The sequence below is a fragment of the Carya illinoinensis genome, chromosome 4, assembly GCF_018687715.1.
Source record: "Carya illinoinensis cultivar Pawnee chromosome 4, C.illinoinensisPawnee_v1, whole genome shotgun sequence".
NCBI classification, from domain to species: Eukaryota; Viridiplantae; Streptophyta; class Magnoliopsida; order Fagales; family Juglandaceae; genus Carya; species Carya illinoinensis.
Genome location: NC_056755.1, coordinates 2,289,455 through 2,315,830, shown reverse-complemented (window position 1 = coordinate 2,315,830; position 26,376 = coordinate 2,289,455). Strand labels below are relative to the sequence as shown.

Below are 26,376 nucleotides of genomic sequence, written 5' to 3'. Positions count from 1 at the left end.
GTTTTGAATAAAATCAACTTTTTGATCAATCATATTATATTGATATACGTGATAGTGCGCAGTTATGCTTATAATTAGATTTTTCCTTTAATAGTATCCTATCACATCTCACACACCATATTTAAAAAACTAGTTATGAATGATTCTTCTTTACATCTCACACACCATATTTCTTTTATTTATATGTAATTATGTTATATATATATTTTTTGAAAGTTAATTATGTTATATATATATATTAGTTGAAAAAATTGTTTTTGAGATTTTAATTAAAGCATTATGAAATTGATGTGGTGCCATGACATAGTGAACAAAACATAAAAATTCGTTTTTCCAAACAGTCTATAAATGTAGGCTGTAGCTACAGTAGTAGTACCTAATCCGTAGGTGGTCAAGAAGGGAACTTAATGGGCTGGGCCTTCCACAACAGTGAAATCCGTAGGTTTTCTTTCAGAATGGGTTTTAAAACAATGTCTGATTTTCAAATAAAATTTTTATGAAGCCTTTTACCGCGTTGCTAAAAAAAGCCTTGGATGGCCCACCAATATCCAGAATCGGAAACAAACGCCTGAGTCACGGATCGTCGAGGCCCGCTACGGTCTGAGATCATTTCTCATTCCGTATCTTCTAGTCTATACTACACGCGGAAGACCCCCAAAAATTGGAAATACTAGTGCTCGTTCCCTCAGATACTGTGCGAGTGATTTTACGAGGAGCTGTTGTTTGTGAGAAATGGCGTTGCCGAAAGCCAAGGAGATCGTTACGGCCAATCCCGTTGTCGTTTTCAGGTCCCTATCTCCGTCTCTTCTTCTACAAAATCTTTTCCTTTTGATTTTATGGGCCTATGGCTATAATTATATATATTATGTAGAAGATGGATATTGATATCGGGGTTTGTGATTGCAGCAAGACTTACTGTCCGTACTGTGCGAAAGTGAAGCAGCTGTTGACTCAAGTAGGGGCCACTTTCAAGGCTGTTGAGTTGGACTCTGAAAGTGAGATCTGATGCGCTTATTTATTTATTCGTTTTGTTTATTTTTGTTCTTGAATCTAATGGTTTTATGTCGTTTTATTTGTTGGAGAACGCATAACAGTTTCTGAAAAAGCGTCGGAACTGTAATTGATTTGGTTATTTTGTATATGCGTGGGATTAATTCACCATTGTAGCAGCTCATGCGATAATCTTAAATTATAACTGCAATCGAATTTGGAATTAACTCCAATTCTTTGTATACATAATTCTCTAGACGCAATTCTCCTAGCCACATACGATCAATGTGATATTAGCGTACTTTTAGCCTAGTGGATTCATCTTGCTTTAAAAGCTTTTGAAAGTATGTATGCACATGAAAAGTGATGATCTTATTTGATTCTCATTGTGTTGTCAAACTCCAGCAGTGAGGATTGTTAAGGGATGCTATACTTTTTATTCTTGAATAATGATATATACATGTCTCAAATGTATATAAGTTTCATACAAACATTTTATAAAAAAATAAATCTCATCAAGAAAAAGTGTGAAAAACTTCTTTTTTTAAGGTGGATTTCACTTTTTTACGAAAGATTTGTGCAAGATATGTGCATTTGATGCTTGTCCCTAGCATTACTCTTTATTCTTATGACCAAACATCAGAGCTGTTGATCTCTTTTTGTATTCATTTGAATCATGATCATCTAGATTTTCTGCAGAACTGCCGCATTGTTCCAAAAATCCAAACTAGTATTTGATTTCGAATAGGGTTCCCAATTTTTTTTCTTAGTTGATTGTATCTCATAATTATTTGTTCAGATGAAAACAATCCGAACCATTTGATTAAAAATTGTGGTTAGGGTATTGAGAATTCTACTTTGTGGATGTCTTGGATTGGTAATGTTGATGATTACGAATCTATAATCCACTTAGCTCATTAATTACAAACAGCACGTCTGTAAAAATATGATAAAATTTAAAAATTGTGCAAATGGATGAATAACTTCTTGTCTATGTTATATATGATATCTTGAAGGTGATGGAAGCGAGATACAGTCAGCTCTGGGTGAGTGGACTGGACAGAAGACTGTGCCCAATGTGTTCATAGGCGGGAACCACATTGGTGGCTGTGACAGTATGATCTTGATCCCTTAAAAATAGACTATAGGCTAGTTCATATCACATTCATATGATGTTTCTTTTGAGCCTCCATGCTTAAAGATTCTCTTCTATTCGATCTAATTTTGCAGCAACTACAGCCATGCACAAGGAGGGAAAGCTGGTTCCTTTGCTGACAGAAGTTGGAGCTGTTGCTAATACTTCTGCTTAAAGAAATGTAGTTATGTGGGCCATGAATAAAAGTGTAATTAGTGCCCAGTTTTACGGCGTTCCTGTATCATCCGTCCAATTTCTTCACAAACTTAAATTACATTGAATTTGAAGTTATGTTTTGCTGTAAAAGTCAATTCAAGTTATGTTTTGAGGTAAAAGTCGTGAGTATATCAATATAGAATTACTTACAACTCTTTTATATCCAAGTAAGCTGATGCAGCCATCCCGTAAAAAATATGAGTTATCTTGGCTCAGAATATTTTAACTCTCCATAATTAACTTTGAATTGTAAATAAAACAGTTGTAGATATCTCATTATTCTTTGATATTTTCTTTAAATTATTCTATTCTAAAGCAGGTTTATTATAGAACATATCATCCACATCATTTAAATGGTAAGATTTGATTGTAAGATTCAAATTTTAAAATTTTTCTTGCAAATTAAATTATACTATGTAAGCACTTTACTGGATATAAATAGAATTTTTCATTTTCTTTAATAGCTTTGAAAGTTGTCTGCTTGTCTATTTTGTTTTTGCCTCTAGTTTGTGGGGTGTATTGAGTATGTCATAGCCTCCTTAATATATTTTCTAGGCCAGGAAATTCTGCTATCTGTTTTAAATATATTTTCTTCTCACTTTCTTCCTTCCCCATCAGTAGTCAGAAGTCCAGAAATTTTGCCCTGTTGTAAATCACCTTTGATATGTGGGACTTAAAATGAACAATTTAAAATGCACTTACTACTATACCTTGACATCTTTGGCTCCGTTATCATTCTTCAAGGAAAGCACAAGTATGTAGCACGTCCAACTACCCACAGTGAGAAAGAATGCCTGCCTTCCTGAGTCAAGCTGATATTCCTTCCCTCATTTAAAACTGATATGATAAAGGAAACCATTTTGACAACAAATAAAGCTTAATATGCACAATTAATGCAAAGATGCCGTAGCAGGGAACATGTATCAGTGCCATCAAGAAGTACCTGTAATTTGGTGACAAACAGAAATATGGATTAGATACATTTTAATCCATTTGGTTGGTTGTGTGTGTGTGTGTGTGTGTGTGTGTGTGTGACATTACAAATACCAATGGTATATTGTATAGTTGTGATCAAGTCATGGCTTAATCTATTTGGTTTAAGTTGGAGTAATGATTTGAAGTTGCTTTTGAGCACACCCACTTTAACCACAAGAATGCACGAATATAGTGCTTCGACAATGGATCAATCAGTTTCATCTAGAACTCCATGTTTAAATAGTTCCTAATAAAATTCGTGGTCGTCTTAAAAAACAAATAGATAAAAGTTCTTGAACTTGGCTGACTAGTGGCAAACCAAATACCAGACCTAAATGAAACAAGGTTCACTTGCTTAAACAATTAGCATAAACTGCAAGTATAAAGATTTATAAACAATCCTAATCTAGTATATCTAAGGTTGATGAGATATCTTATGGGGCTTGACTGTGATGGAATGTGTGATTTAAATTTGAGATAGCATACCATAGTGGAGCATATGGTGACGAAAGGTCAAGAAAGGGGGATGGACACCTGCACAAAAGTGAATTATCAGTACTTTACAATAAAACAAGTTAAGTCTTCGTATGAGAATATACAGAACATAAGCATTGCCTAATTGAGACAAAATTATGAAGGATCCACTGGAAAAGGACAAAAGCACCCGTCCAAAGAACAAAAAAAGAAATCCGGAGTAGGGGGACCCTCTGAAAGAGCAAGTTGAAATATTTCAAATATGGTCATGAAAGAAAACAATGAACATAAAAATAAAGGCGGGCAAGAAAGTATACAACTTCAAAAATTACCAATCAATTCAATGCTATGTCACCAAGGAGTAAAACTGCATTGAGTGTATGCATGTTCGCAGACATCTGGCACAAATGGAGATAAATTATGAAGCTAAAATCAAACTTACACTAGCAGAGGCATTACCACCAACTTGGTTAGCAAATATAGCCACATCTTATAATCAGTACAAATAAATTAACTATACCGAATCATTTCATTGTATTTTCTTGGTCAAACATTAGGGCATAACATGATAAGGTGCTGTCTACACGACGCCATGTGTTTTTAGTTATAAAAGTTAGCCTGGAATTTGTACATGTTTACACATGAGCTAGGCGCAAAAACAAACGGAGTCAGAAAGTGATTTTTGTTGAACTTACAAAACTGAGATTTTAATCTCTGTAGTAAGAAACGGAAATATGATGAACCAATAAACAGACTCTGTGAGCATAACTGCCCCAGCATTCATCTGTAACAAACAATAAAGAAAGAACGTGAGTGACAAGTGATTTAGTTTCACAGCCACTAGTAAAGCTACAATGTCATTCCTAACAGGCTTGATAGGTTTTTAACATCTAAGATTCTAAAGCAATCATCAGAGGAATAACTGGTTCATTAGCAATAAACTACCTTAATAGTACTGACTAAAGCTGTTAAATCTGAGTCCCAGTCACCCTATAACAGTGCGGTTACTGATTCTTAAAAATAATCTACCTGAAATATGACTTCAAAGACATAACTACAAATGCCAGCAACTTGGAAAACACAATTTCCTTCCCGTGAATCTGAGACACTTCTTCCCTTGGATTTATTTGTGATTTCTCTGTACGTGAGAGGCAAGTACAATCCATGATCATTTAAATCCCCAATGCTTATTAGGTTATACTGGTAACACTCGTATACTGAGAGTAGTGATTCACACTACCAAAAGAAATTTTAAAGGTTAATGTCCAAAAAAGTAGAGTACATTGGTCCTAGTACATAAAGACACTGGGATTAATACTACCAACAAAATGAAAGGTTTCACAAGATGGAGCCTATGATGTGGTCGTTATATATCTTTAACATATTCAATTGAGGTGCTCTAGTGAAGAATTTTAAGAATTGGAAGTTATACACAAGCAAAGTGATAGTCCACCTGTCCATAACCAATAAAACAGGACAACCTCAAGTTAGAAGAATATAAAAGCCACATTCATAATTAATTAGGAAGACGAAACCAATCGAATATCCATAAATGATTGAGCACCTATATCAGCCAGAAGAAAAATAACGGAATGCCTTCAAGATTGATAAGTTGGACAGCTCAGAGAGAGGAATGACTTGTATGTGATATACCCACGTCTTTGTGTTGGCAGATGAGTGGGCGAGGGAGTAAAAACATTTATGCTCATCACAAAGATTTGTTTCATAAATACCCGAGGCCATCCAACAACATTAAGCTAGGCTCATTAACCAGAGTCCAAGCCATGACTTCTTAACTCCTAAGCTACACACTAGTACAAGATGTACATATTAGTAACAATGATAATGAAACTGAGAGAAGACTTACTGAGTATAGTAGAAAAATATGAGACCTCCATTGACAACTACTTTGACAACTATTGTTCCCAAGAGCAAACAAAATGCAATAACGCGGTATGCCAGCAGCCAAATGGGGTGAATTTCTTTTAGACATGTTCTCCATGCTTTATCTTCGTGCGAAATCCAGGCTCTGTCTTGCTGAGATTCTCCTATGTCAGATTTCAATTGGTCCAAACATTCATATTTCCTTCTAGTCAATGATGATATAACAGTGGGCATTAGCACCCAAGCTGCACAGAGTACGACCCTCCAGTTTAGCCAATAACTTAGTGCCGTAGTATCAGAAGAAGCCTCTAGCCGCATCCTGCAAAAGAAATCCTGATATACTCAATTGATTCTTGTAGTGCTTAGCATGGTCTGAAGTACTTTTATTTGAGGAGCAAAAAGAACCCCAGGCCATCAGTAAGGGTACTCTTTACTCCTAATTTAAGGAAATACACAATATTTGACCAAAATATCTAAACGGGTAAATTTTTGCTTCTAGGACATAATAATTCATTGAAGAATCTCCGTTCAATTTGGCTTGGCGAATAATGTGGATGTAACTTAGATAACGTTTATAAATGCCAGAAAAATGGCCTTTGTTATTAAATGTCCTTTTCTGGGCAGTAGCCTAAATATCTTTCAACTTTCGTACCAATCACATAAAATGTCAAGTTTTCCATCGTTAGGCTTCAAGTGGAATCATGATACGCAAAAGGAAACAAAGCAAAAAACCCTGGCATTAATCTAGTACTTCAGTGGAAGATTTCTCCTTTATGACCTTTTGCATTGTATTGTTTTTGCGTATTTAATTTTGTTGCGTTTTTGTAATGCAAGATCAAGCTGTGAGCATTAGCTCGAGTGTAATTGAATTGCATTGCTATCCAAGAAAGCGAAATGAGTTGCATTCATGTGAACTGCTGGTTTGAGAAATTTATCCATTTTGTGCGAGATAGGTTTATGTACTGATACCTACAATGCACAAGCAATAATCAGACTGTCATGAGCAACAACTAGATGAGAGAGACACAGAGAATGGGCCCGTCAAATATTGAAGTGCAAAAGCCGAAACCAAATTCCTGAAATGAAATCTATTTTCCTTCTTGCCTCGTTTGGTTGCAGAGAAGGGACGAGGGTTCGTGTCGTCGACTTGGGTTCAGCCGTTTGGGCCAATCTCAAGTTGAATTTGTCGTCATTCCTAAGAAAGGATTGAAACAAATACTTATACAAAAATTTTATGTTAAGTGATTTCTGTTTTATTTATTTATTTACGCTTCATTAACGTGATTAATTATATTATTTTTTTAATATAAAATAATTATTTTAATTAATTATATTAATAAAATCTGTAAAAAATACATAAAAATAATTATATATAACAAAATTTTTAAAAAAAATACTATTTATTTCCATACGAATGAGTCAGTCACGTTTTCAATGTAAAGCTTCGCCATTTTCTTTACTAGGTATATGGAAAGGCACCCATAGATTTGTATTTATTTTCTTTAAGATATATTTAATCAGAAACAATTGAGTAAACCTCTTTTTTCGTAATAAAATGATGGAAAGCTGTCTGGTTTTGAGTTTAAAGCTTGAAAAATACTTTTGGCCGTTTAAAAACTTTTTGTAAAAAAATATGTTCAATAGATTTATAAAAAAAAAATGTATTTCTAAAAAAGGGTTTAAGCCTTTACTTACTAAATAATAAACAATTTCTCAATATTTTTTTTTAATAAAATAACTCTATAATCAAAAGCCACATTTTACTGGGATTCTAGACCAAAAGCCCAAATAACTTTTAAATGGACTCAAATAAGTAATTTTTTAGGGACTACTGCTCTAAAGATCAAGGGCTGGTGGCATTTAGTTCAAGAGCCATTGAAAAATGGGCTTTTAAAAAATGGCAATCCTCAAGCCCTACAGAAAAGGGCCCACACAGCCACTCCTCAAATGCAAAAACCCTAATTCACATTCACCCGCTTCTATAAAAGCCTAATTTTCTCGATCAATCTCTCTGACATTTGCAACAGACAGCAACCATGCAGATCTTCGTGAAAACCCTAACGGGGAAGACCATAACCTTAGAGGTTGAGTCCTCAGACACCATCGACAATGTTAAGGCCAAGATCCAAGACAAGGAGGGTATCCCGCCGGACCAGCAGCGGCTCATCTTCGCTGGGAAACAGCTCGAGGATGGCCGAACCTTAGCCGATTACAACATCCAGAAGGAGTCCACTCTCCACCTCGTGCTTCGTCTCAGGGGAGGGGCCAAGAAGCGCAAGAAGAAGACCTACACCAAGCCCAAGAAGATCAAGCACAAGAAGAAGAAGGTCAAGCTCGCTGTGCTCCAGTTTTACAAGGTGGATGACTCTGGGAAGGTCCAGAGGTTGAGAAAGGAATGCCCCAATGCGGAGTGTGGGGCTGGGACCTTCATGGCCAACCATTTTGACCGGCACTACTGTGGGAAGTGTGGGTTGACCTATGTTTACCAGAAGGCCGGTGGCGATTAGAATAAATGAAGTTGGAGTCTTTTTGGTACACTTTTGGTCGCTTTGTTTCTGTTTCAATGTTTTTCTGTTGGTAATTTTGGTCCTTTAGAAGGACCGATAAAAAAAAATGGTCCTTTAGAAGGAATGGAATATGGGTTTTTTCAAAATTTTGACTACTGGATGTGATAATTTATATTAATGTTGGATTTATGGGGATCATGACTTGATGAAACTAAATAATTTGCGTACTTTTTCTAGGTTTAAGTTTTGTGTTTGATTGAAATTGCTTAAATGATTGATATTTAGAAGATTACATGGTTTGTTATAGTTAATGGCAATTAAATATTTGACACCATTAGATGCTTGATTCGATTTTTTGAATATGCAACGTTAAGGGGATCAAAGGCTGGTTTTTTTGTGTGCCCTTTTGCTTGATTTGTTTGGGTTTACGCTTTGAGTTGCGAATTTTGGTTTTGTGCAAAATTTTATGTGATCGGAGTTTAAGTTTCTTATTAGTTTTGGCATCATAGTTCTACGGTTGCGGGCCTTCTTGATCAAGTGCCACAGAAAGGGTTCCCATGAAAACGGTTGATTTAGCAGACCAGAAAGTTAAGGATGGCTTTGATTTGTTATATTCTGCACCTCAGAAAGGTGTGTAGGTTATTATTCTAGGGAATTCGTTGGCTCGCTCCACTTTCTTTGGTTCTAGTTTTGTAGGAAAACAGTAATATAGGTAGGTAAGATCATGTAGATCCAACATTTAGCAACTTTTGGTTGTGCGAGGTTGGCAATACATCCTGGAGATATGAGGTTGGGAGAATGTGTGAAGCATGTTTGGATGCTTGCTGAGTCTTGTAGATTGATGGCCTGTAATTTTGGGTGTAGCAAGCATGTGAGTAGGCCCGAGATGTACTAATGAGGTGAATTGGCTTTTGTCGTTGACAAACAAACCAGGAAAAAAATTGAAAAGAAAAAATTGAAATAGAGGATTTCTTTGGAAAGAGGGGAAGGAGAGACGGAGATGGAGATAGTGGAGGATGAGGATGAGGTTGCGGAGGTTAAAGTTCATATAGATTTGTGAGAAAAGTTACTGCAGAGAGATATATGTTTGGATAACCCTTTTCCTTGGAAGCGCATATGGAGGGGCAAGGTGCCTCCATGGCTGCTTTCTTTGTTTGGACTGTGCTTCTCTTGAAAAACCTGACCATGGATAATATGAGGAAGTGAGGGCTTGTTATGGATTGGTGTTATGTGTAAAAGAAGTGGTGAAATGAAACGATGGATCATTTATTACTTTCACTGTGAGGTGGTAAGGTTCTCATGGGATGAGATTTTTAGTAGGATCGGACTTGCATGGACAATGTCAGAGGGTGGTGGATCTCCTTACTAGTTGGAGAGGATTCTGACATGTCTCATGTGGTGTATTTGGCTGGAAAGGAATGGTTGGAGTATTGAAGATCAAGAATGCGGTTGCTGGATGATCTTAGACGCCTTTTCCTCCATGCTCTATTCTTCTGTGCTTCTGTAATTGTTATCAATTGGACTAGTTCTCGTGATTTTCTAATATCCATTTCCAAGCTTGTAAGTAGGTGTTCTCCATTTATACTTGGCCTTTGTAACTCTCTCTATTTGCTTGATCAAATAAAATCTTATTTTACCTATATATAAGAAAGAAGATATTGCTGAGAGCATTATTATTTACATCTTGTGGGAACTTTGGATTAAGCTGTCTGTGGAGCCATATATCCCCCCCTCTGACATGAGTAGTACAGTTTTTGGTTACTTTAATGCCCGCCTCATTCCCGAAGTATATGTGAGGATAAGTGCGTGGAGTGAGCTGTTGAGTATTATCATTACTTGCATCTCGCGTGAACCCTGGGTTGAGTTAGCCATCTTTTTTCCTTCAAATACTGACATGAGCTTTGGTTGCTTTATGCGTAAGAGATGCTGCATTGAATTTCTTTTTTCAGTTCAGTGGTGATGGTTTAATCGTTGTCATCGATTCCTACTGCCATTTCTCTGGTTGCTGTCGACGTTTTTGGTGTTTACATTATAAAAGTAGACATATTTATGGCGTTGTATCCCAACAATGCTAGCAAAAATGTACTTGTAGCTGGCAGGCAGCTGTTCTGGTATTCACGAGTGCGTTACCATTTTGCCCTCGTGCATGATATCTGATCCGAGTCTCGGAGAAGAAAGCTGATCTTCGTTGCGAGCACGACCTACCTATATATCAAAAACTGCTCTTGGCTTGCGTTCTTCCAAGATTATTCTTCCCTGCTCAGTTTTCTTTCTCAGTCGGACACGTATTGCCTTTCTCATAGGGTTTTTCAAATCTTTTTCTCCCATTACTCTTTCATTCTCGTATAAGTTTATAACTTCTCTCTGGCAAGAGTCAACGGATGCAACCTTTACAAAATTTTGAAGGTTAAACCAATCTGGGTTTGCTTGATGACCCTTCGTATCTTCGGGACACAACGGCGGCAATTCCTGCTTCTTTGTTCTCCTTTTTCTCAATAGGACCAAGAACAATGGGTTTTGAACCTGTAATAGACCTAACCTATAAATAAGGAAAACTAAGGACTCTTTCTCGTGTGTGTTTTATTTTATTTTATTTTATTTTTGTGGGGATTATCTGGATTTATGAGTCACAAATATACTGTCTTGTGAGAACTGATAACCTGGAGGGTTGAAATCAAAGAGTATTTCCCTCTAGGTTTAGCATTCAAAATGGGAAATACTCTTGGATTTAAATACTTACACTTCAACTGTCCAGGTTACCAGTTCTCACAAGACATGGTATATTTGAGTCAGGTATAAGGGAAACCTCGGCGCTTAATCAGAAACATCTCTCCCTGTGGGTTGACTCCAAAACCAAAGCGGACTCTGTTTCCCCGGACCCCAAGTCCTGTCTGCCCCTCATTATATATATAAAATAATCCCTTCGATTGGCCACCAATTATAGCCTGAAGAATTTGAGCAACGAAGAAGGGGAGAAAGAAAACTGCGTAGAAACAGGGACAAGACAAGCAAGAGAGGAGAACAAGCCAGAAATATCATTGATTTGCAGGAGGATCTCAAGAACATCAACATGGATCCGCCTCTCTGCGCTAATGGTTGTGGCTTTTATGGATTGAAGAGAAACAAAACCTGTGCTCTAAGTGCTACAAAGATTTTCAAAAACAAGAACTTGCTAAAGCAGAGGAGGAAGTGCTTGCAGAAGCAGTCCAATCACTGTTCTTGGAGGATCCCGTGAACTCCGATGTAGCTTCTACAATTGAGGGTTCGACTTCGAGGGACGCGAAGGAGAGGTGCAAGAGCTTCAACAAGAAAGTGGGGTTGACAGGATTCCTGTGCCGGTGGGGGAACGTGTTTTGTGGAATGCATAGGCACCCAGAAGTGCATGCATGTAGTGTGGATTTGAAGGCAGTTGGGAAGGACGTTTTGGCCAAGCAATTAAATCTGGTTCGCAAGGATGACAAGTTATAGTGGAGGGTTTAGAAGAAGAAGAAGAAGAAGAAGAAGAAGACGAGCTAGTATTTTTGTACATTAGGCCATTTCGCTTTTTGTCTAGTGTTTTTTGCTGTCTTTGATGTCTTTACAACTCTCTCTCTCTCTCTCTCTCTCTCTCTCTCTCTCCAACATCGACAATGCTAGTTTTAGTTACGTGCATTATTTGCATACTCATTACCATTCACAAGTCACCATGCAGGCATTTTCAAAACGTGCAAAGTCTTTTTTTAATGTATGTAGTTTCCACTTAAAGTTAAAAAATAATAATAATAATAATAATAACTTGATAAAAATCGATTTTACCCCCACCTCATGGCAGGGCATATCACTCCAATAGGACACATACTTAATTAGGAAGTATAAATTATAGGTGTTTTCCTTTTCTATTGGCAAGTCGGTATAAGAAAGCCATATTTGCAATTTGAGTTTTTTAAATTAAATTTTTTATTTTTTTAAATGGATAGGATTTTCCTCTAAATTGAGTTGTAGTAAACTTCCTCCAACCAATCTATAAATATATAAAGTGTACGTAAACACGTGACAAACACTTGTTTTTAAAAAAATCTAATTTAAAAAATTGATACATGTCTCTTTATTAAAATATATATATATATATATTTATCACATATTCAAGAGACACATGTACTAATCATATATAGTCTAGTTTTTTAAATAAAAAATTTAGATTCGAGAATCGAAACCCATCATCGTCCTTATGTAAAGAAAGAGAGAGAGAGAGAGAGAGAGAGAGGGAGATGTCAATTTTCTAAATGCTTTGAAGAAAACTTAGTCTAAATTAATTCAATTTGAAGGAAGAAAAAAAAAAAAAAAAAAACTCTCCATTTTAAATTATACAAATACTTAGCTGAAATTCTTTTTAGTTAATTGATGACGATCCATTTAGAAGTTGGGAGTAAAAGTAAATGGATAATTAATGGATATGGCCGCTACTAACCAACCTAAACCCAACAAGCCCAAAATTGTCGATCTCAATGATCCGCCCTAAATACGAGCTTTACAGCCTTTACTCCCATGGAGTTTCTGGCGGTTGGGGAGCTTTGTCGTGTAATTCCCCGACTCTCTCTCTCTCTCTCTCTCTCTGTGACTTTGTTAATGCGTTCGTGAATCTTTTTATATGATTTCCGCTTTTCTTTTCTATTTTTCCATACTCTTCCTCACACGGCCACACCCTCTCAGTGCTTTGAGAAACCCACCGAGTCTGTGCTCACCTATGGCAATGCGTGCTCGATGCTTCACTAGCTCTGCACGAGTATAGTCTCTTGGGCTGGTGAGACATTCCGTTACGTCTCTTTGATCCATTTTATGGTTCCCTACTGGGTTTGGCTCTGGTTAATATTTTGGTGATGAATGGCTTTGAATTTTGAATTTTGTTATTTGGTTGGGGTAGTGGGGAATTACGATGCTTTTTTTGACATGGGTAGAAAAGGCATTGCACTTTGGGAGGAAGGGAATTGCAGTTCTTCTCTTTGGGGGCTAAGGAAAGGGATTACGCAGCACGCTGATTTTTTTTTTTATTTCATTTGTTCTGTTTTTTCGCCGGAAAAGTGTGGATTGTTTTGGCTAAAGATCGGTTCTTTGTATGACTAATTGTGAGTACATAGTTAATTGTGCTGCACTTATTGGCTCCACATTGATTAGACTAGAGATTTAACTCTTCGTTGGGAGCGTTTGGTTTACTGAAGTTCATTGGCCAATTGCCAATGGGATTTTTCTTTTCATGTTTAACAAACCTAGTTGGAAGATTTTTTTTTTGTTTTGTTTCCTGCTCTAGATTGGGATACAAGTTTCTTAGTTTTGTTACCTTTGTGTTATTGAAAATTGTACGCGGTAGAACAAAACTGACTATGGCCTTGTGAAATATGAGGCTTTTTGTGCTTTTATATGGACCCGTCTCCCCCAAAACATTGATGAGCAACTTAGAAAATATCATTCAGGACCTTTTCCTGTCCATAAAATTTAACTTCTTTAGTCTCTGATATATCACTGGCTGTTTTGCTTACTCTATTTGGGATTTTTTTTTTTTTCCTCACAGGTAGTTGCTATTGTATTTTATTTTACAAGTTCAGGAGTTTGAGGATGTTGCCTATTGATCCAACAAAAAAGATATCTTTTTCTCGTATAGTCTGTGATGGAGATTTGGTTATCGTCTATGAGAGACACGACAACATGAAGGCTGTTAAAGTATGTCAGGATTCTGTACTTCAGAACAGATTTGGTGTATTCAAACATTCAGACTGGATTGGAAAGCCTTTTGGATCCAAGGTTTTTAGCAACAAGGGTGGTTTTATTTACTTGTTAGCCCCAACTCCGGAATTATGGACTCTGGTTCTGAGTCACAGGACCCAGATTCTCTATATTGCTGATATAAGCTTTGTGGTCATGTACTTGGAAATAGTTCCCGGTTGTTTGGTTCTGGAATCTGGGACTGGAAGTGGATCTTTAACCACGTCACTTGCAAGGGCTGTTGCTCCCACAGGACATGTCTACACATTTGATTTTCATGAACAAAGGGCTGCCTCAGCTAGGTAAAAAATGGGTTATTTCCACTTGTTACTTATGATTGATATCGATGATCATATCATCCATTTATATTGTTATCTAATTATTATGATTTTATATTTATCTTTGTTTTCATGAACGTAGAAGTTAGTTTAAAATAGAGTCGTAAATTTTAATTACAAACTTCCCTTTGTTTGAACTCATAGGTAGTTGAATATCTGAAGAACTTACCTAGCCTATTCAACATAATTTAAAATTTGGGTGTCTTTCATGTTAGAGGGAATCTGAATTTCTTAGGGTCTCAGGAAACTAGCTTGACAAATTTCAAATGATATCCAAAAAGCTTTTTTGTGAAGAGATTTGAAAATCACAGTACTAGTAGTAGTGCTAGGGAACATTATTTTGGTGAGCCAGTAGCCAGTAACTTGGAGATGTAATTTCTAATTGAATCCAAGTTTCATTTTGCTACTAAGTTGAGAAGATATAACAGAAATATTGATTTGACATTTTGCTTTTATAGGGAGGATTTTGAGAAGACAGAAGTGTGCAATTTAGTCACTGTGGGAGTTAGAGACATTCAAGGAGAAGGCTTTCCAGAGGAATTTTCTGGGTTAGCAGATTCCGTCTTCCTGGACCTACCCCAACCTTGGCTGGCCATTCCTTCAGCAGCAAAAATGCTGAAACCAGATGGGGCTTTATGCTCCTTCTCCCCATGTATTGAGCAAGTACAACGCACCTGTGATACTCTAATATCAAAATTCACAGGTATGTTTTTAAGCAACGATTTCAGAGGCAAGAATATTTTTTGTTTACACATATTTTACTAAATTTAGATAGCTTTATCCCTCTAGCTGAAATATTCTAGTTGGGTTTCTAAGTGTTGATTAGGTCATTGATGGGGCTTGTGCATGTATCTTCTGCTTCTTTGTTAGATATAAGAACATTTGAGGTACTACTTCGCACTTACGAAGTTCAAGAAGTGAGAATGAATTGCAGCCAGGGTGATGGAGGCAACCTAGGGTCTCTTATACGCAAGAGGCGGCGGCATTCAGGCAAAGGAAACAATGTGCAGGACAATTTGAGTTCACCAACAGTCATGGCTAGGCCATGCAGTGAGGCAAAAGGCCACACTGGTTACCTGACATTTGCAAGACTCAAATGCCTCTCATAATTCTGCCACCCTTCCAATTTGTAGGATAGTAAGAGTTCTTATTCCTCTACCTGGGCTAGCGAGTTCAGTCCAGATCTCATGTATGGAATTCTTTTTGTTACTCCAAAATTGGATGGTTCAAAGAATATGTCAAATCTATGTTGAATCACCATTTAGCAGGGCTACTAGGACTTGGGTTTTCAATGGGTGATTCTTGGATTGTTGCAATTTTAGTTCTTTATTTGGCGTCCGGAAAACAAATGGGATTAAGGAATGACATCTGGTTGCCACTATGTAAAGTGCTCATAGCAGCACATGAGGGAGTTTTATAAGAGCAGCTGCCTAGCCAATCTGGGCGATTAAACACGCTAGAAACGAGGAAGAGCAGAGATGGAAATTTTGCTTGATGTACGACTCTTGTGACATCTGGTCCCAAATTGAAGCAGCTGCTGCCCCATCCTTGTCTCAGCAAATACAGTACACGTGAAATTTCTAAACTCCATGCCCTCCATTCATACCCAAACTAGCTGACCACCACCCAACGCTATTATTCTTTCTCACACGCGATTTACCAATCCAAATTAAAAAATATTATTTCTTGTATCCTTCAATCCAAATTTCCTTGGCCAGTCAATTACTGTCACTCTTGACACATTGGCTTCAAACTCCAAATTCAATGACCCCACGTGCCTCACCGCGTGATAATGCTGACAAACAGTGAGAAATCAACGCTATGTCACGGTCGCTGATGTAGGAGAACCGGTCGTACTTCGCCACAAACAAAAATGTCTACACCGCTACCCTCTTGAGTCTGAACTCGCTTATCCAAAAGGTCGTTTTGATTTTTCCTTTGATTTTTTTTTTTAATTAAAAGTGATTATTCTATAAAGACAAAAAAAAGGTTGTTCTTCAGTTTAAACTTTATCAGTTTTAATCATAGCAGTTAACAGTTATATATATTTATTAATAATTCAACAAAACATAGTATCTGAAATATGTAGGATGTTACACCCGTAAGTAACATATCTGCCATGTTAGGCAAAATAAATAAACAAAATTATAAAATGCTACAGTCATATAGAATTTTTTAGAAGTACTGTTTTTGGTTCCGGACAATCCGAGATTGCGAAGTTCGTAAAGTGCTGTAAATCCTAAAATAGCAATTACATTGTTAACTTTGTTCCATGCAACGTTGCATCTCTCTCTCTCTCCCCTACTCGGCTTCTTCAATTCCACAGAATGCAGGGTACTGTCTCAGCTCTGTCTCTCTCAACCCCATTTCTCAAACCTCCAAACCGAAACCGAGATCTTAAACTCACACAGATTTCACACTCAAACTCTCCGAAACTACCCGGCTTCAACTTCGTCCATGGGCTCACAAGGGAAAGTCCTCTGCTTGCACTTTCTTCGTCACGCTTTAGCGCACGATTACGGGGCTCCTTGTTCCTTTGGAACCGACGAGACAACAGGCTCAAGGTCAGGGCTGCGTCGGTGCCCGAGAATACGGAAGATACCGTGAAACCGAGCGGTGTGATTAAGACTTTGCAGCTCGGCGCTATGTTTGCGGTTTGGTATATTTTGAATATCTACTTCAACATCTACAACAAACAGGTTCAACGTCTCTATCTTTTATCTCCCTGCGTCAGCCAGGACGTTTTTATGTTTTCTTCTCATGTTCATACTCTTAGAAACTTGAACTTACAAAGACGTGCTTGCTTTCCATGGATGCGTAGTACCTAGAAATTGGAATACTTGATGAATTTCTGGGTGCCTAAAATGGTGGGGAAATAAGAGATATAATTTTGAGCAAAGAATAAATGAGATTAATATAATAATTTAGAATTTCATGTTCTTCTCCCTGTCCCTCTAAAGTGGAAGGGTTCCAAGTTGAGGTACCTAACATTTACTAAATGGTCGGGTTTAAGTCACAAATTTAGGATTCTCTTTTGTACGGATCATTTAAAAAATTGGCCTTTTACATTTTACAATATCTTATGGAGATATAATACTGCCCTTTTGCTATAATAATTTCATCTATGATATTCAGTTAATCTCAGAGCTGCAAGAGTTTCAATGCTACTTCCGGTTTTTTACATATAGGTTCTAAAAGTCTACCCATTTCCTGCGACGGTTACCGCATTTCAATTTGGGTGTGGGGCTTTGATGATCACTTTGATGTGGGCATCCAATATTGTTATCAGGCCAAAGATCACGCCTTCCCAGGTACTTCTTTTGATGAAGTTGGTAGAGTTGCGTATCTTGTTCTGTTTGATTGTGCATTTTATGAATATTCACTTTTCAGTTTGCAGTGATTTTTCCACTGGCTGTGGTGCACACGATGGGGAACCTCTTGACCAACATTAGCCTTGGGAAAGTTGCTGTTTCATTCACCCACACAATCAAATCTATGGAGCCCTTTTTCACGGTTGTACTCTCAGCCTTGTTTCTTGCAGAGGTAAGGGATTCTGCCCTATTTCCCAGTGTTTTCTTTTGCATATAGTATTCTCTTATTGTGATATATGATGTAACCTTGAGAAACATGAATTTGGTTACTTGCCATAGCATTGGAATATGTTTCATGCACGTTCCCCTTCTATACCTAACCTCAAGGTGCTTGCTAAGTGCCAATAGAGGACCATTTGGCTTACTCTAAAGAACAACTTAAAAGAAAGTACTTTGCAAGCACCTCAAGGTTATTACACGATTTAGATCTATGTACTTTGGCTTTCTCCTCTCTCTGGCAATATTTATATATATATATATCTTAGTACCTACCTCTGTTACTACATTCCCAGGCTGGCTGCGTAATCCCTTTGGGAAACATTGCTTTATAGTGAGCCCTAACATGATTTACGATGTTAGATCATTGTAATTAAAAAAAGTCACTACTCGGATGTTATATTTATGTATTCCTCTCAGTAGTAACCCAATTAAAATAAGGAATACAGATGATTAAAGTTTCCTCGAAATGATTGATATCTTACATACAAATATAGATTTTTGAGCATTTGATGATGAGTGATTGCAAAACCACTTTTTGTCCTCTGCTTCTGTGATACGTAACTTCTTGAAGTCCTTGTTCTTGTGATACATGTACTAGTGCAGGGAGTCTTTGATGGTATTTGACTAACACATTCATTTATAATTTTGAATTTTGACCATCCTGTGCACACAGAGGCCCACTATCTGGGTAGTTTCTTCCCTCGTGCCAATTGTAGGTGGAGTGGCTCTGGCATCTTTCACTGAGGCCTCTTTCAATTGGTAAGAGAACAAACTACACTTGTCTCATTAAGGAGTTTGCTCTTGTACGTGGAGGTTTCTTCAGCCAGAACCCTGGATAGATTAGATACTGTTAATATACAAAGCAACAACATTTGTCCAAATAATTAGGCCTGGTACTGAGATGTGACTCATCCATTCACGTTGAAACAGGACTGGTTTTTATAGTGCAATGGCTTCGAATCTTACAAACCAATCCCGTAATGTATTCAGCAAAAAGTTTATGGTTAATAAAGAGGTACACAACTCAGATGCAAGTCACATTTAACAGTATTAAAGAGAAGCACGATAAGTTCATTGCAGGAAACTTTGGACATAACCAGCATTTAATCATTGCAGGAAACTTTGGACAATATCAATCTTTTTTCAGTAATAACCATTATTTCTTTTATCCTGTTGGCTCCTGTGGCTATTTTCTTGGAAGGCATTAAGTTTACTCCTTCATACCTGCAATCCGCTGTAAGTAGTAAATTCAGATCGTGAGAGATTTCTACCACTAATATCACTATTGTTAATCAAGAAATTTTTTGAAGAAAATTAGGTATTAAGCAGTTTATTTTCTTTCTCCTAGGCAAATCAAGGTTTAAATGTTAAAGAACTATGTGTGAGATCAGTTCTGGCTGGGTTCTGCCTCCATAGTTACCAGCAGGTGAGTTCCTTGATTTTTTGTGCCGCATTTCTGTCTATTGCGTGTACAGAAAACCATAAATATGCATAATGTTCTATTTTAGCATTGTGTTTTGCTTGATTGTTGATTTTCTGTTATATGAATGACATTCTGGAGATGGAATTCGTATCTAGTTCGGTTAGTGTGATAACAGGTTCACATTCTAAAGCTAAATACCTAATGAGCACAGATCCTACAAAATTCACTTGCCATTCTAGAGATTTCGCATGTTATCAATTACTCAAAAAGCTGTGAACTGCTTGGGCATTTTAGACCCCTATTCTAGTAATTTGAGAATGCAATAGTAAAAGTAAAGTATTGGGGTGGGAAATTATTGCTAAATACACCTCATCAGCCAGTATGAAATTGTTTATTGTCCCAAATTTGCATCATTTGTGGCATTTTTGCATATATAAATTATCAACTAGTTCTTGTCTTTACTTCTGAATGTTTTTTCCTCTTTCATTTGTAGTTTATTGGGGCAATCACTATAAGCTCCTTCTGACTACCATTTATCTTTCCTCAATGCAAAGTTACGCTTTCAACGGGATTTGCAGATACAGTCCCTCGATTCCTTTATGAAGTATCAAATTTTACTCTGACACAAATGGTAGATTGTTAGGAAAAAGTCATTCTCTTGTGAAATGTATTTCTGGAAGTAACATAACCACAACTTTCTATGTAACAAAATGAAGGAAAAGGACGAGAGTGCTTAGAGAGCATGAGGCATGGAATTATGGAAAGTGCTCTATTATTCTTATGATTACTATGCACGATACAAGCAGGTACTTATATACATATTACCTGACAAACTAATCGACTTACATACTAAAAACAGAAGGCATCTTAATATGAAAATATGTACAAATAATTATAAAAAGAATATTCAACATAATAAAGGAGAAGTGTAGTGTAGCTGGTCATCCTTCTTCAGACTTCAGTATTTCTTCTAAACGGCATGTAGCTGCTATAGGTGGATGACGACCTGCAGCTTCATTATGTACTAGGCCCCTGCAAGATGGAGAATAGAGATTCACTATTCCCATATTGGATAAATGTATTTGTAGAAGATAAGAAGGCAACGCCTTTGTAAAGATGTCAACTAGCTGGTATTGGGATGCAATATGAGCTGTGGTGATAGCTCCTTGAATTTTATCCCTTATTAGGTGACAATTCAACTCAATATGCTTAGTCCGTTCATGGAAGACCAGATTGGCGGCTATGTATAAAGTGGCTTGGTTGTCACAATAAAGTACTGCAGCTTGTGGATGTAGAATTCTAAAATCAGAAAGTAAGTAGTGCAACCAAGTAAGTTCGGAACAAGTGGCTGCCATGGAACGATACTCGATTTTAGCTGATGAACGAGATACTACAGTTTGCTATTTTGTTTTCCAGGAAACAAGGGAATCACCAAGAAGGATACAATATTCGGTAGTAGATCAACGAGTGTCAGGGCATGAAGCCCAATCCGAGTCACAATAGGCTTTGAGCTGAAGTTGAGAGGTAGATGGCAGCAAAATACCTTGTCCCGGGGCATCTTTGATATATCTCAGCACTTTGTGAGCAATGGCAAAGTGTTCAGTCCTTGGCTTGTCCATAAATTGACTAAGGAGCTACATAACATAGCATAAATCAGGCCAAGTGAGGGTGAGATACAATAAGTGACCAATGAGCCTCCTATAAGAGCTGGGATCTAAAATGGTGTCGCTAGAATTCTTGCTCAACTTAAAATTTTGGTCAATGGGCAGCTTGGTGGTTTGCTGCCAAGGGTTCCTGAGTCAACCAAAATATCCAATGCATATTTGCGTTGGCACATGTGAATTCCTTTAGAAGATCGGGTAACTTCCAAGCTAAGAAAATAGCGTGAAGGGCCAAGATTCTTGATCTTAAATTGACTATTAAGGAAAGACTTGAGAGCTGTGATGGTTGTGAAACAATTTTCAGCCATAATAATATCGTCTACATAGACCAATAAGGCAGTAAATGCAGTACCATCAAGCTTGGTAAACAGGCTATAGTCAGCTCTAGATTGCTGAAAACCAAAAGCAATAAGAGATGAGGAGAATTTTGAATACCATTGTCTTGGGGCTTGCTTAAGGCCATAAAGGCTCTTAAGTAACTTGCATACTTGTTGAGGTCCTCATTTGTTGTATCCTGGGAGTTTGCGCATGTAAATTTCCTCTTCTAAATCACCATGAAGAGAAGCGTTGTTAACATCAAATTGATGAAGAAACCATCCTTGAATGGCTGCCATCGAGAGCAAAACCCGAGCTGTCACAAGTTTAGCTACAGGAGAAAAAGTCTCCATGTAATCTATACCCTCTTGTTGTGTAAAACCTTTGGCAACAAGTCTTGCCTTTAATCTTTCAACTGACCCATCAGAATTAAATTTAGTTTTGTATACATATTTGCAGTTAATGGCATCTTTTCCAAGAGGTAAATAAGTGATAATCCAAGTTCGGTTCTGTTCTAAAGCTCCCAGCTCAGTATTCATAGTCTGACACCAGCCAGGGTGTGCCACGGCTTGCTTGTAGGTTTGAGGTTCAAACACAGTGGAAATGGAAGTGAGAAAAGCACTAAAAGTAGGTGAAAATTTCTGGTAAGAAAGAAATCTTGATAGTGAACAGGGATTACCATGAGGAGGTGCAGAAACCTTGGATAACGATTGACCTGCAGCTGAAAATGAGGCCTGGTCACAGTGGAAGTCCTGCAAGTACTGGGGAGCTCTTCTTGATCTAGTCGACTTGCGAGGTGGTGGAGTATTGGATGGGCTTAGGAGTGGTGGAGATGGAGGAGAATTGATGGGAGATATACGAGAGGATGTAGTGGCCAGAGATGGTGATATGATTTCTGGGAGGGCAGTGGGATTGGAGGGTGGATTTGGAGTGGGAAAATCAATATTATTAGGTAAAGGTTGGGAGAAAACAAAGCTGGGATTAGAGGATGTGGTAGAAGTAGGAATGGGCAAGGATTGAAAATGGAATATTGACTCATGGAAAATTACATCCCGAGAGATGAAAATAGTTTTGGAATCAATGTCAAGGAGTTTGTATCCTTTGGTACCAAAGGGGTAACCAAGAAAAATGCACATGCGACCTCGGGGATCAAATTTTTTTCTACTATGGGAAAGGGTAGAAGCAAAACAGAGGAAACCGAAAACTTTGAGATGAGAATAAGTGGGTGGAGTGTGGAATAAAAGTTCAAAAGGAGTTTTGTTCTTGAGAAGTGGACTAGGGGTTCTAGTTATTAAGTAGGTTGTTGTCAACACACAATCATTCCAATATTCAAGTGAGTGACTAGCTTGGAGTTTTAAAGCACGGGCCACATTAAGTATGTGTTGGTGCTTTCTCTCAATAATTCCATTTTGTTGAGGAGTGACAACACAAGTGGTGTGATGCACAATTCCTTTGGAGTTAAAAAAATCTATCATAAGGAATTCTTTCCCATTGTCAGTTCTCAATATTTTGATTTTCAGTTCAAATTGGGTCTTAACAAGATTAGAGAAAGCTTCAATTGTTTTTCTTGTTTCTGATTTACTTTTGAGAAGGTACGACCATGTACTTCTAGTGAAATCATCCACTAAAGTAAGGAAAAATTTAGAACCATCATAAGCAAGAGTCGAACATGGTCCCCATAGATCGCAATACACTATTTCAAAAGGTTTTGAGGTTTGTGTATGCTGTGAGAAAATGGAACAAATGCAACAAGGCTTTTCATTAGAAATAATATTCTGTTTTACAATAGGATCTGAAATTAAATGCAAAACAGGAAATGAAAGATGACATGGGCGACAATGTCATAGGTTAGTGACACTAACAGGACTCAAAACAGATGCAGAAATTGAAGATTTGACAAGGGAAAAATGTGATAGAGTGGTAGTTAGAGTTGAAGGAGAGACTATAGTTCTGAGCAGGTGGTAGAGACCATTCCTCACTTCACCCTTCCCAATCGTTATCCAAGATAAAAGGTCCTGAATGAAACAAAAATCAGAGAAAAAAACTAGGCAACATGTGAGTGTAGCAATTAATTTCTTGGCTGAAAGAAGATTAAATTGAAAAGAAGGGACACATAAAACATCCGTGAGAAATATTGAGGGTGTGAGTTGGACACATCCTATGTGAGTGACAGGGACTTCAGTCCCATTTGGTAGTTTGACAGAATAAGAAACCTGTGCAGTGATTTTTGTGAAGGATGAGGTGCAGCAGACCATATGGTCTGTTGCACCAGTGTCTATGATCCAAGGAGTGTCTCGGGTGTGCAATGATTTGTGTGTGGACGTGGATAAACAAAAAGAAATACCAGAAAGCTTAGAAGTCGAAGTTGAATGAATGTTGGACTGAATCTGATTAGCTGATGGCTGAGCAGCAATGGGAGACTCCCTCGGCTGGAGTAGGGCCATTAATTGTTGATACTGGGATTTAGTTAAACCAACTCGATCATCATTGAGATCCTCAAGGTCCGAAACAAGACTTGGAGTAGTCTAAGTGGCAAACACAGCAGGGTTTGGGGTTTTATTGTAAAATTTGTGGCTTGGTGGGTATCCATTGATCAACTTGTAACATTTCTCCATTGTATGTCCAGATAAATGGCAGTGAGAACACACAGGGGGCTCAGCATTACCAACTTTGAAACAATTCTCAAAAGAATGTCCAGTTATTTTACAGTGTGTGCAGTACACCCGTTCCTTCTTTTGGGTTGGTTTGGATTGAAGTGTTGGTTTAGGGTTAAAATGGGAGGGTCTTTTGATGACAAAAGCCATGGATTCAGGAGAAGGGTTTGAAGGTAGAAGTAGTAAGTATTGGCGTTCCTGCTGATGGATAAGGGAAAAAACTTTTGTAATGGGAGGCAATGGATCCAAGAGCATGATCTGATCCCGAACAGGGGAATAGGTATCATTCAATCCCATGAGGAATTGAAAAACACAATCTCGTTGGTATCGATCAATAAATGATTTTAGAGAGTCACAAGTGCAAATAAGAAGTGGATCGTAAATGGACAGTTAATCCCAAAGGGTCTTAAGTTTATCATAATAAATACTCACAGAGTCATTCTCTTGGAGGAGTCAAGCGAGGGTCTGCTTGAGCTGGTAGATGCGAGGCCCGTTTTGATGAGAAAATCTGTCCTGAAGATTGAGCCATATGCCGCGGGCAATATCAACGAACACCACGTTGGACTTGATGGTTGGGCTGATGGAGTTTTGTAGACATGAAACGACTATGTCGTTGCAACGTTCTCAGATTTCAAGAAGAGGGTCCTCTGGTTTGGTGGGTCGAGGGATAGCACCAGTGATAAATCCCAATTTGTTTTTTGCACGAAGAGAACGCCGCATAGCACACGACCAAGTTGCATAGTTATCGTAGGTAAATAAATCAGTGACTAAAACCACCGCAGGGTTGTCGCCGTTGTCCAATCGAAACGGGCTGCTTGGGTCTGTTAGGTTCAGGTATTTTGTCGAATGGTTGGTGGGGTTATGGGTTGAATGGACAAAATGGTTCGCGAAATGGTTTGAAGATGAATCAGCTGAGCTTTCCAGGGAATCTTCCATGGGTGGGTGCTCTCAGGCTACTGATACCATGTAACAAAATGAAGGAAAAGGACGAGAGTGCTCAAAAAGCATGAGGCATGGAATTCTAGAAAGTGCTCTGTTATTCTTATGATTACTGTGCACGATACAAGCAGGTACTTATACACATATTGCCTAACAAACTAACTGACTTACATAATAAAAACAGAAGGCATCTTAATATGGAAATATGTACAAATAATAATGAAAAGAATATTCAACATAATAAAATAGAAGTGTAGCGTAGTTGGTCATCCTTCTTCAGACTTCAGTATTTCTTCTAAACGGCATGTATCTGCTATAGGTGGATAACGACCTGCAGCTTCATTATGTAATATTCTAAGACAAAATAATTTAGTACAACACATAAACAATGAAGAATAACGTTCTGAATCCAAATGATCATTCTGCTTCTTGAGGGAACCAATTTGTGTCATCCTTGCTGTAGCAGGTAAGTAATTATTGAACTAACACTCCTTTCCCGTTTAAATCATTTTGGTCATTGGTGAATTTTCTCTGTTCGGATTTTTTTTTAATTTCCCAGAACTCTTTTTTCTTATATATTTTTATATATAATTGGAGCATGCTTACTGTTTTATTGGAGTATCCCACACCATGCCGTGCTGATTCTACTAATTTTTGTCTGGCAGGTCTCATATATGATATTACAGATGGTATCGCCTGTTACCCACGCAGTTGGAAACTGCGTGAAGCGGGTGGTGGTCATTGTCTCCTCAGTTTTCTTCTTCCAAACCTCTGTGTCACCCATTAACTCCCTTGGTAAATTTTTTAAGTAATCCATTGATGATAGATAGCAGATTGTTAGTTTATCAATAGCTTGTTATTATGCTTAATTATATATACATATATTTGAATTTTTATCTACTTTATTTTTTTTCCCACTTTCTACATGCTTGCTGAGTTGCTTTAACTGCAGGAACTGCCGTGGCTCTTGCTGGAGTCTTCTTGTATTCTAGAGCAAAGCGGATAAAGCCAAAGCCGAAGGCTGCTTGATTTATTCGGCAAAGAGACGGAAAATGATAGCAACTTTAACCATTTAGAAAAGAAAAATTCTGATCTCATATTTAAGTATGAAGATTTTCTTTCCCTTTTTTTGTGGATATATAGTCTGGCTCATGCATGTGATCTTACATGTATGTACAGTCTCCATCATTTGTCTTCCTTAAAAGAAAACAGATCGCCAAGATCCTCCACTGAATGATGTCATGACATCTCTCTCTCTCTCTCTCTCTCTCTCTCTCTCTCTCTCTCTCTCTCTCTCTCTCTCTCTCTCTCTCTCTCTCTCTCTCTCTCATTAAAAGCTCGATCGAGGGTGGTGTTAATAATAGGAAAGCCATTCTTGTGGAGAGGAACAATATTATTTCTAGTACCACACAGTCATGCAAAATTGTAAATGTAATAAAGCTTGAGGGTGGTGTTAATAATTCGAATGATTCTCACTGCTCGCGAGCACTGCGCCGGACTTTTTGGTGCCTCACAAATTAAATTAGTACTAATAAAACC

General features: G+C 37.6%; 4 protein-coding genes and 2 pseudogenes across 5 annotated transcripts; 5 read left to right on the top strand and 1 right to left on the bottom strand.

Moving 5' to 3' along the window:
* The first annotated feature begins 559 nt into the window (after window positions 1-559).
* On the top strand, window positions 560-2,460 carry LOC122306841 (glutaredoxin-like). The gene is made up of 4 exons (XM_043119360.1): window positions 560-788; window positions 907-995; window positions 2,007-2,105; window positions 2,221-2,460. Exons 1-4 carry the CDS (start codon window positions 733-735, stop codon window positions 2,298-2,300), a joined length of 324 nt encoding a protein of 107 aa, XP_042975294.1. The 5' UTR covers window positions 560-732; the 3' UTR covers window positions 2,301-2,460.
* Window positions 2,461-2,958: 498 nt separating this feature from the next.
* On the bottom strand, window positions 2,959-5,992 carry LOC122307449 (annotated as a pseudogene).
* A 1,670-nt stretch (window positions 5,993-7,662) lies between these two features.
* LOC122308297 (ubiquitin-40S ribosomal protein S27a) lies at window positions 7,663-8,424 on the top strand. The gene has a single exon (XM_043121545.1). It carries the CDS (start codon window positions 7,711-7,713, stop codon window positions 8,179-8,181), a length of 471 nt encoding a protein of 156 aa, XP_042977479.1. The 5' UTR covers window positions 7,663-7,710; the 3' UTR covers window positions 8,182-8,424.
* A 145-nt stretch (window positions 8,425-8,569) lies between these two features.
* On the top strand, window positions 8,570-11,867 carry LOC122308298 (annotated as a pseudogene).
* Window positions 11,868-12,588: 721 nt separating this feature from the next.
* LOC122307531 (tRNA (adenine(58)-N(1))-methyltransferase catalytic subunit TRMT61A-like) lies at window positions 12,589-15,636 on the top strand. 2 transcript variants are annotated; one of them, XM_043120452.1, is made up of 4 exons: window positions 12,589-12,738; window positions 13,727-14,219; window positions 14,714-14,958; window positions 15,072-15,636. In XM_043120452.1, exons 1-4 carry the CDS (start codon window positions 12,666-12,668, stop codon window positions 15,362-15,364), a joined length of 1,104 nt encoding a protein of 367 aa, XP_042976386.1. In that variant the 5' UTR covers window positions 12,589-12,665; the 3' UTR covers window positions 15,365-15,636. The 2 variants fall into 2 exon arrangements, with proteins under 2 accessions (XP_042976386.1, XP_042976387.1); XM_043120453.1 differs by having other exon boundaries at window positions 12,590-12,738; window positions 15,126-15,636.
* A 793-nt stretch (window positions 15,637-16,429) lies between these two features.
* LOC122307530 (phosphoenolpyruvate/phosphate translocator 2, chloroplastic-like) lies at window positions 16,430-26,094 on the top strand. The gene is made up of 9 exons (XM_043120451.1): window positions 16,430-16,954; window positions 17,444-17,566; window positions 17,646-17,798; window positions 18,519-18,604; window positions 18,776-18,860; window positions 18,962-19,081; window positions 19,194-19,271; window positions 25,503-25,632; window positions 25,790-26,094. The coding sequence occupies exons 1-9, from the start codon at window positions 16,583-16,585 to the stop codon at window positions 25,864-25,866; spliced, it is 1,224 nt and encodes a 407-aa protein (XP_042976385.1). The 5' UTR covers window positions 16,430-16,582; the 3' UTR covers window positions 25,867-26,094.
* The last annotated feature ends 282 nt before the right edge of the window (window positions 26,095-26,376 follow it).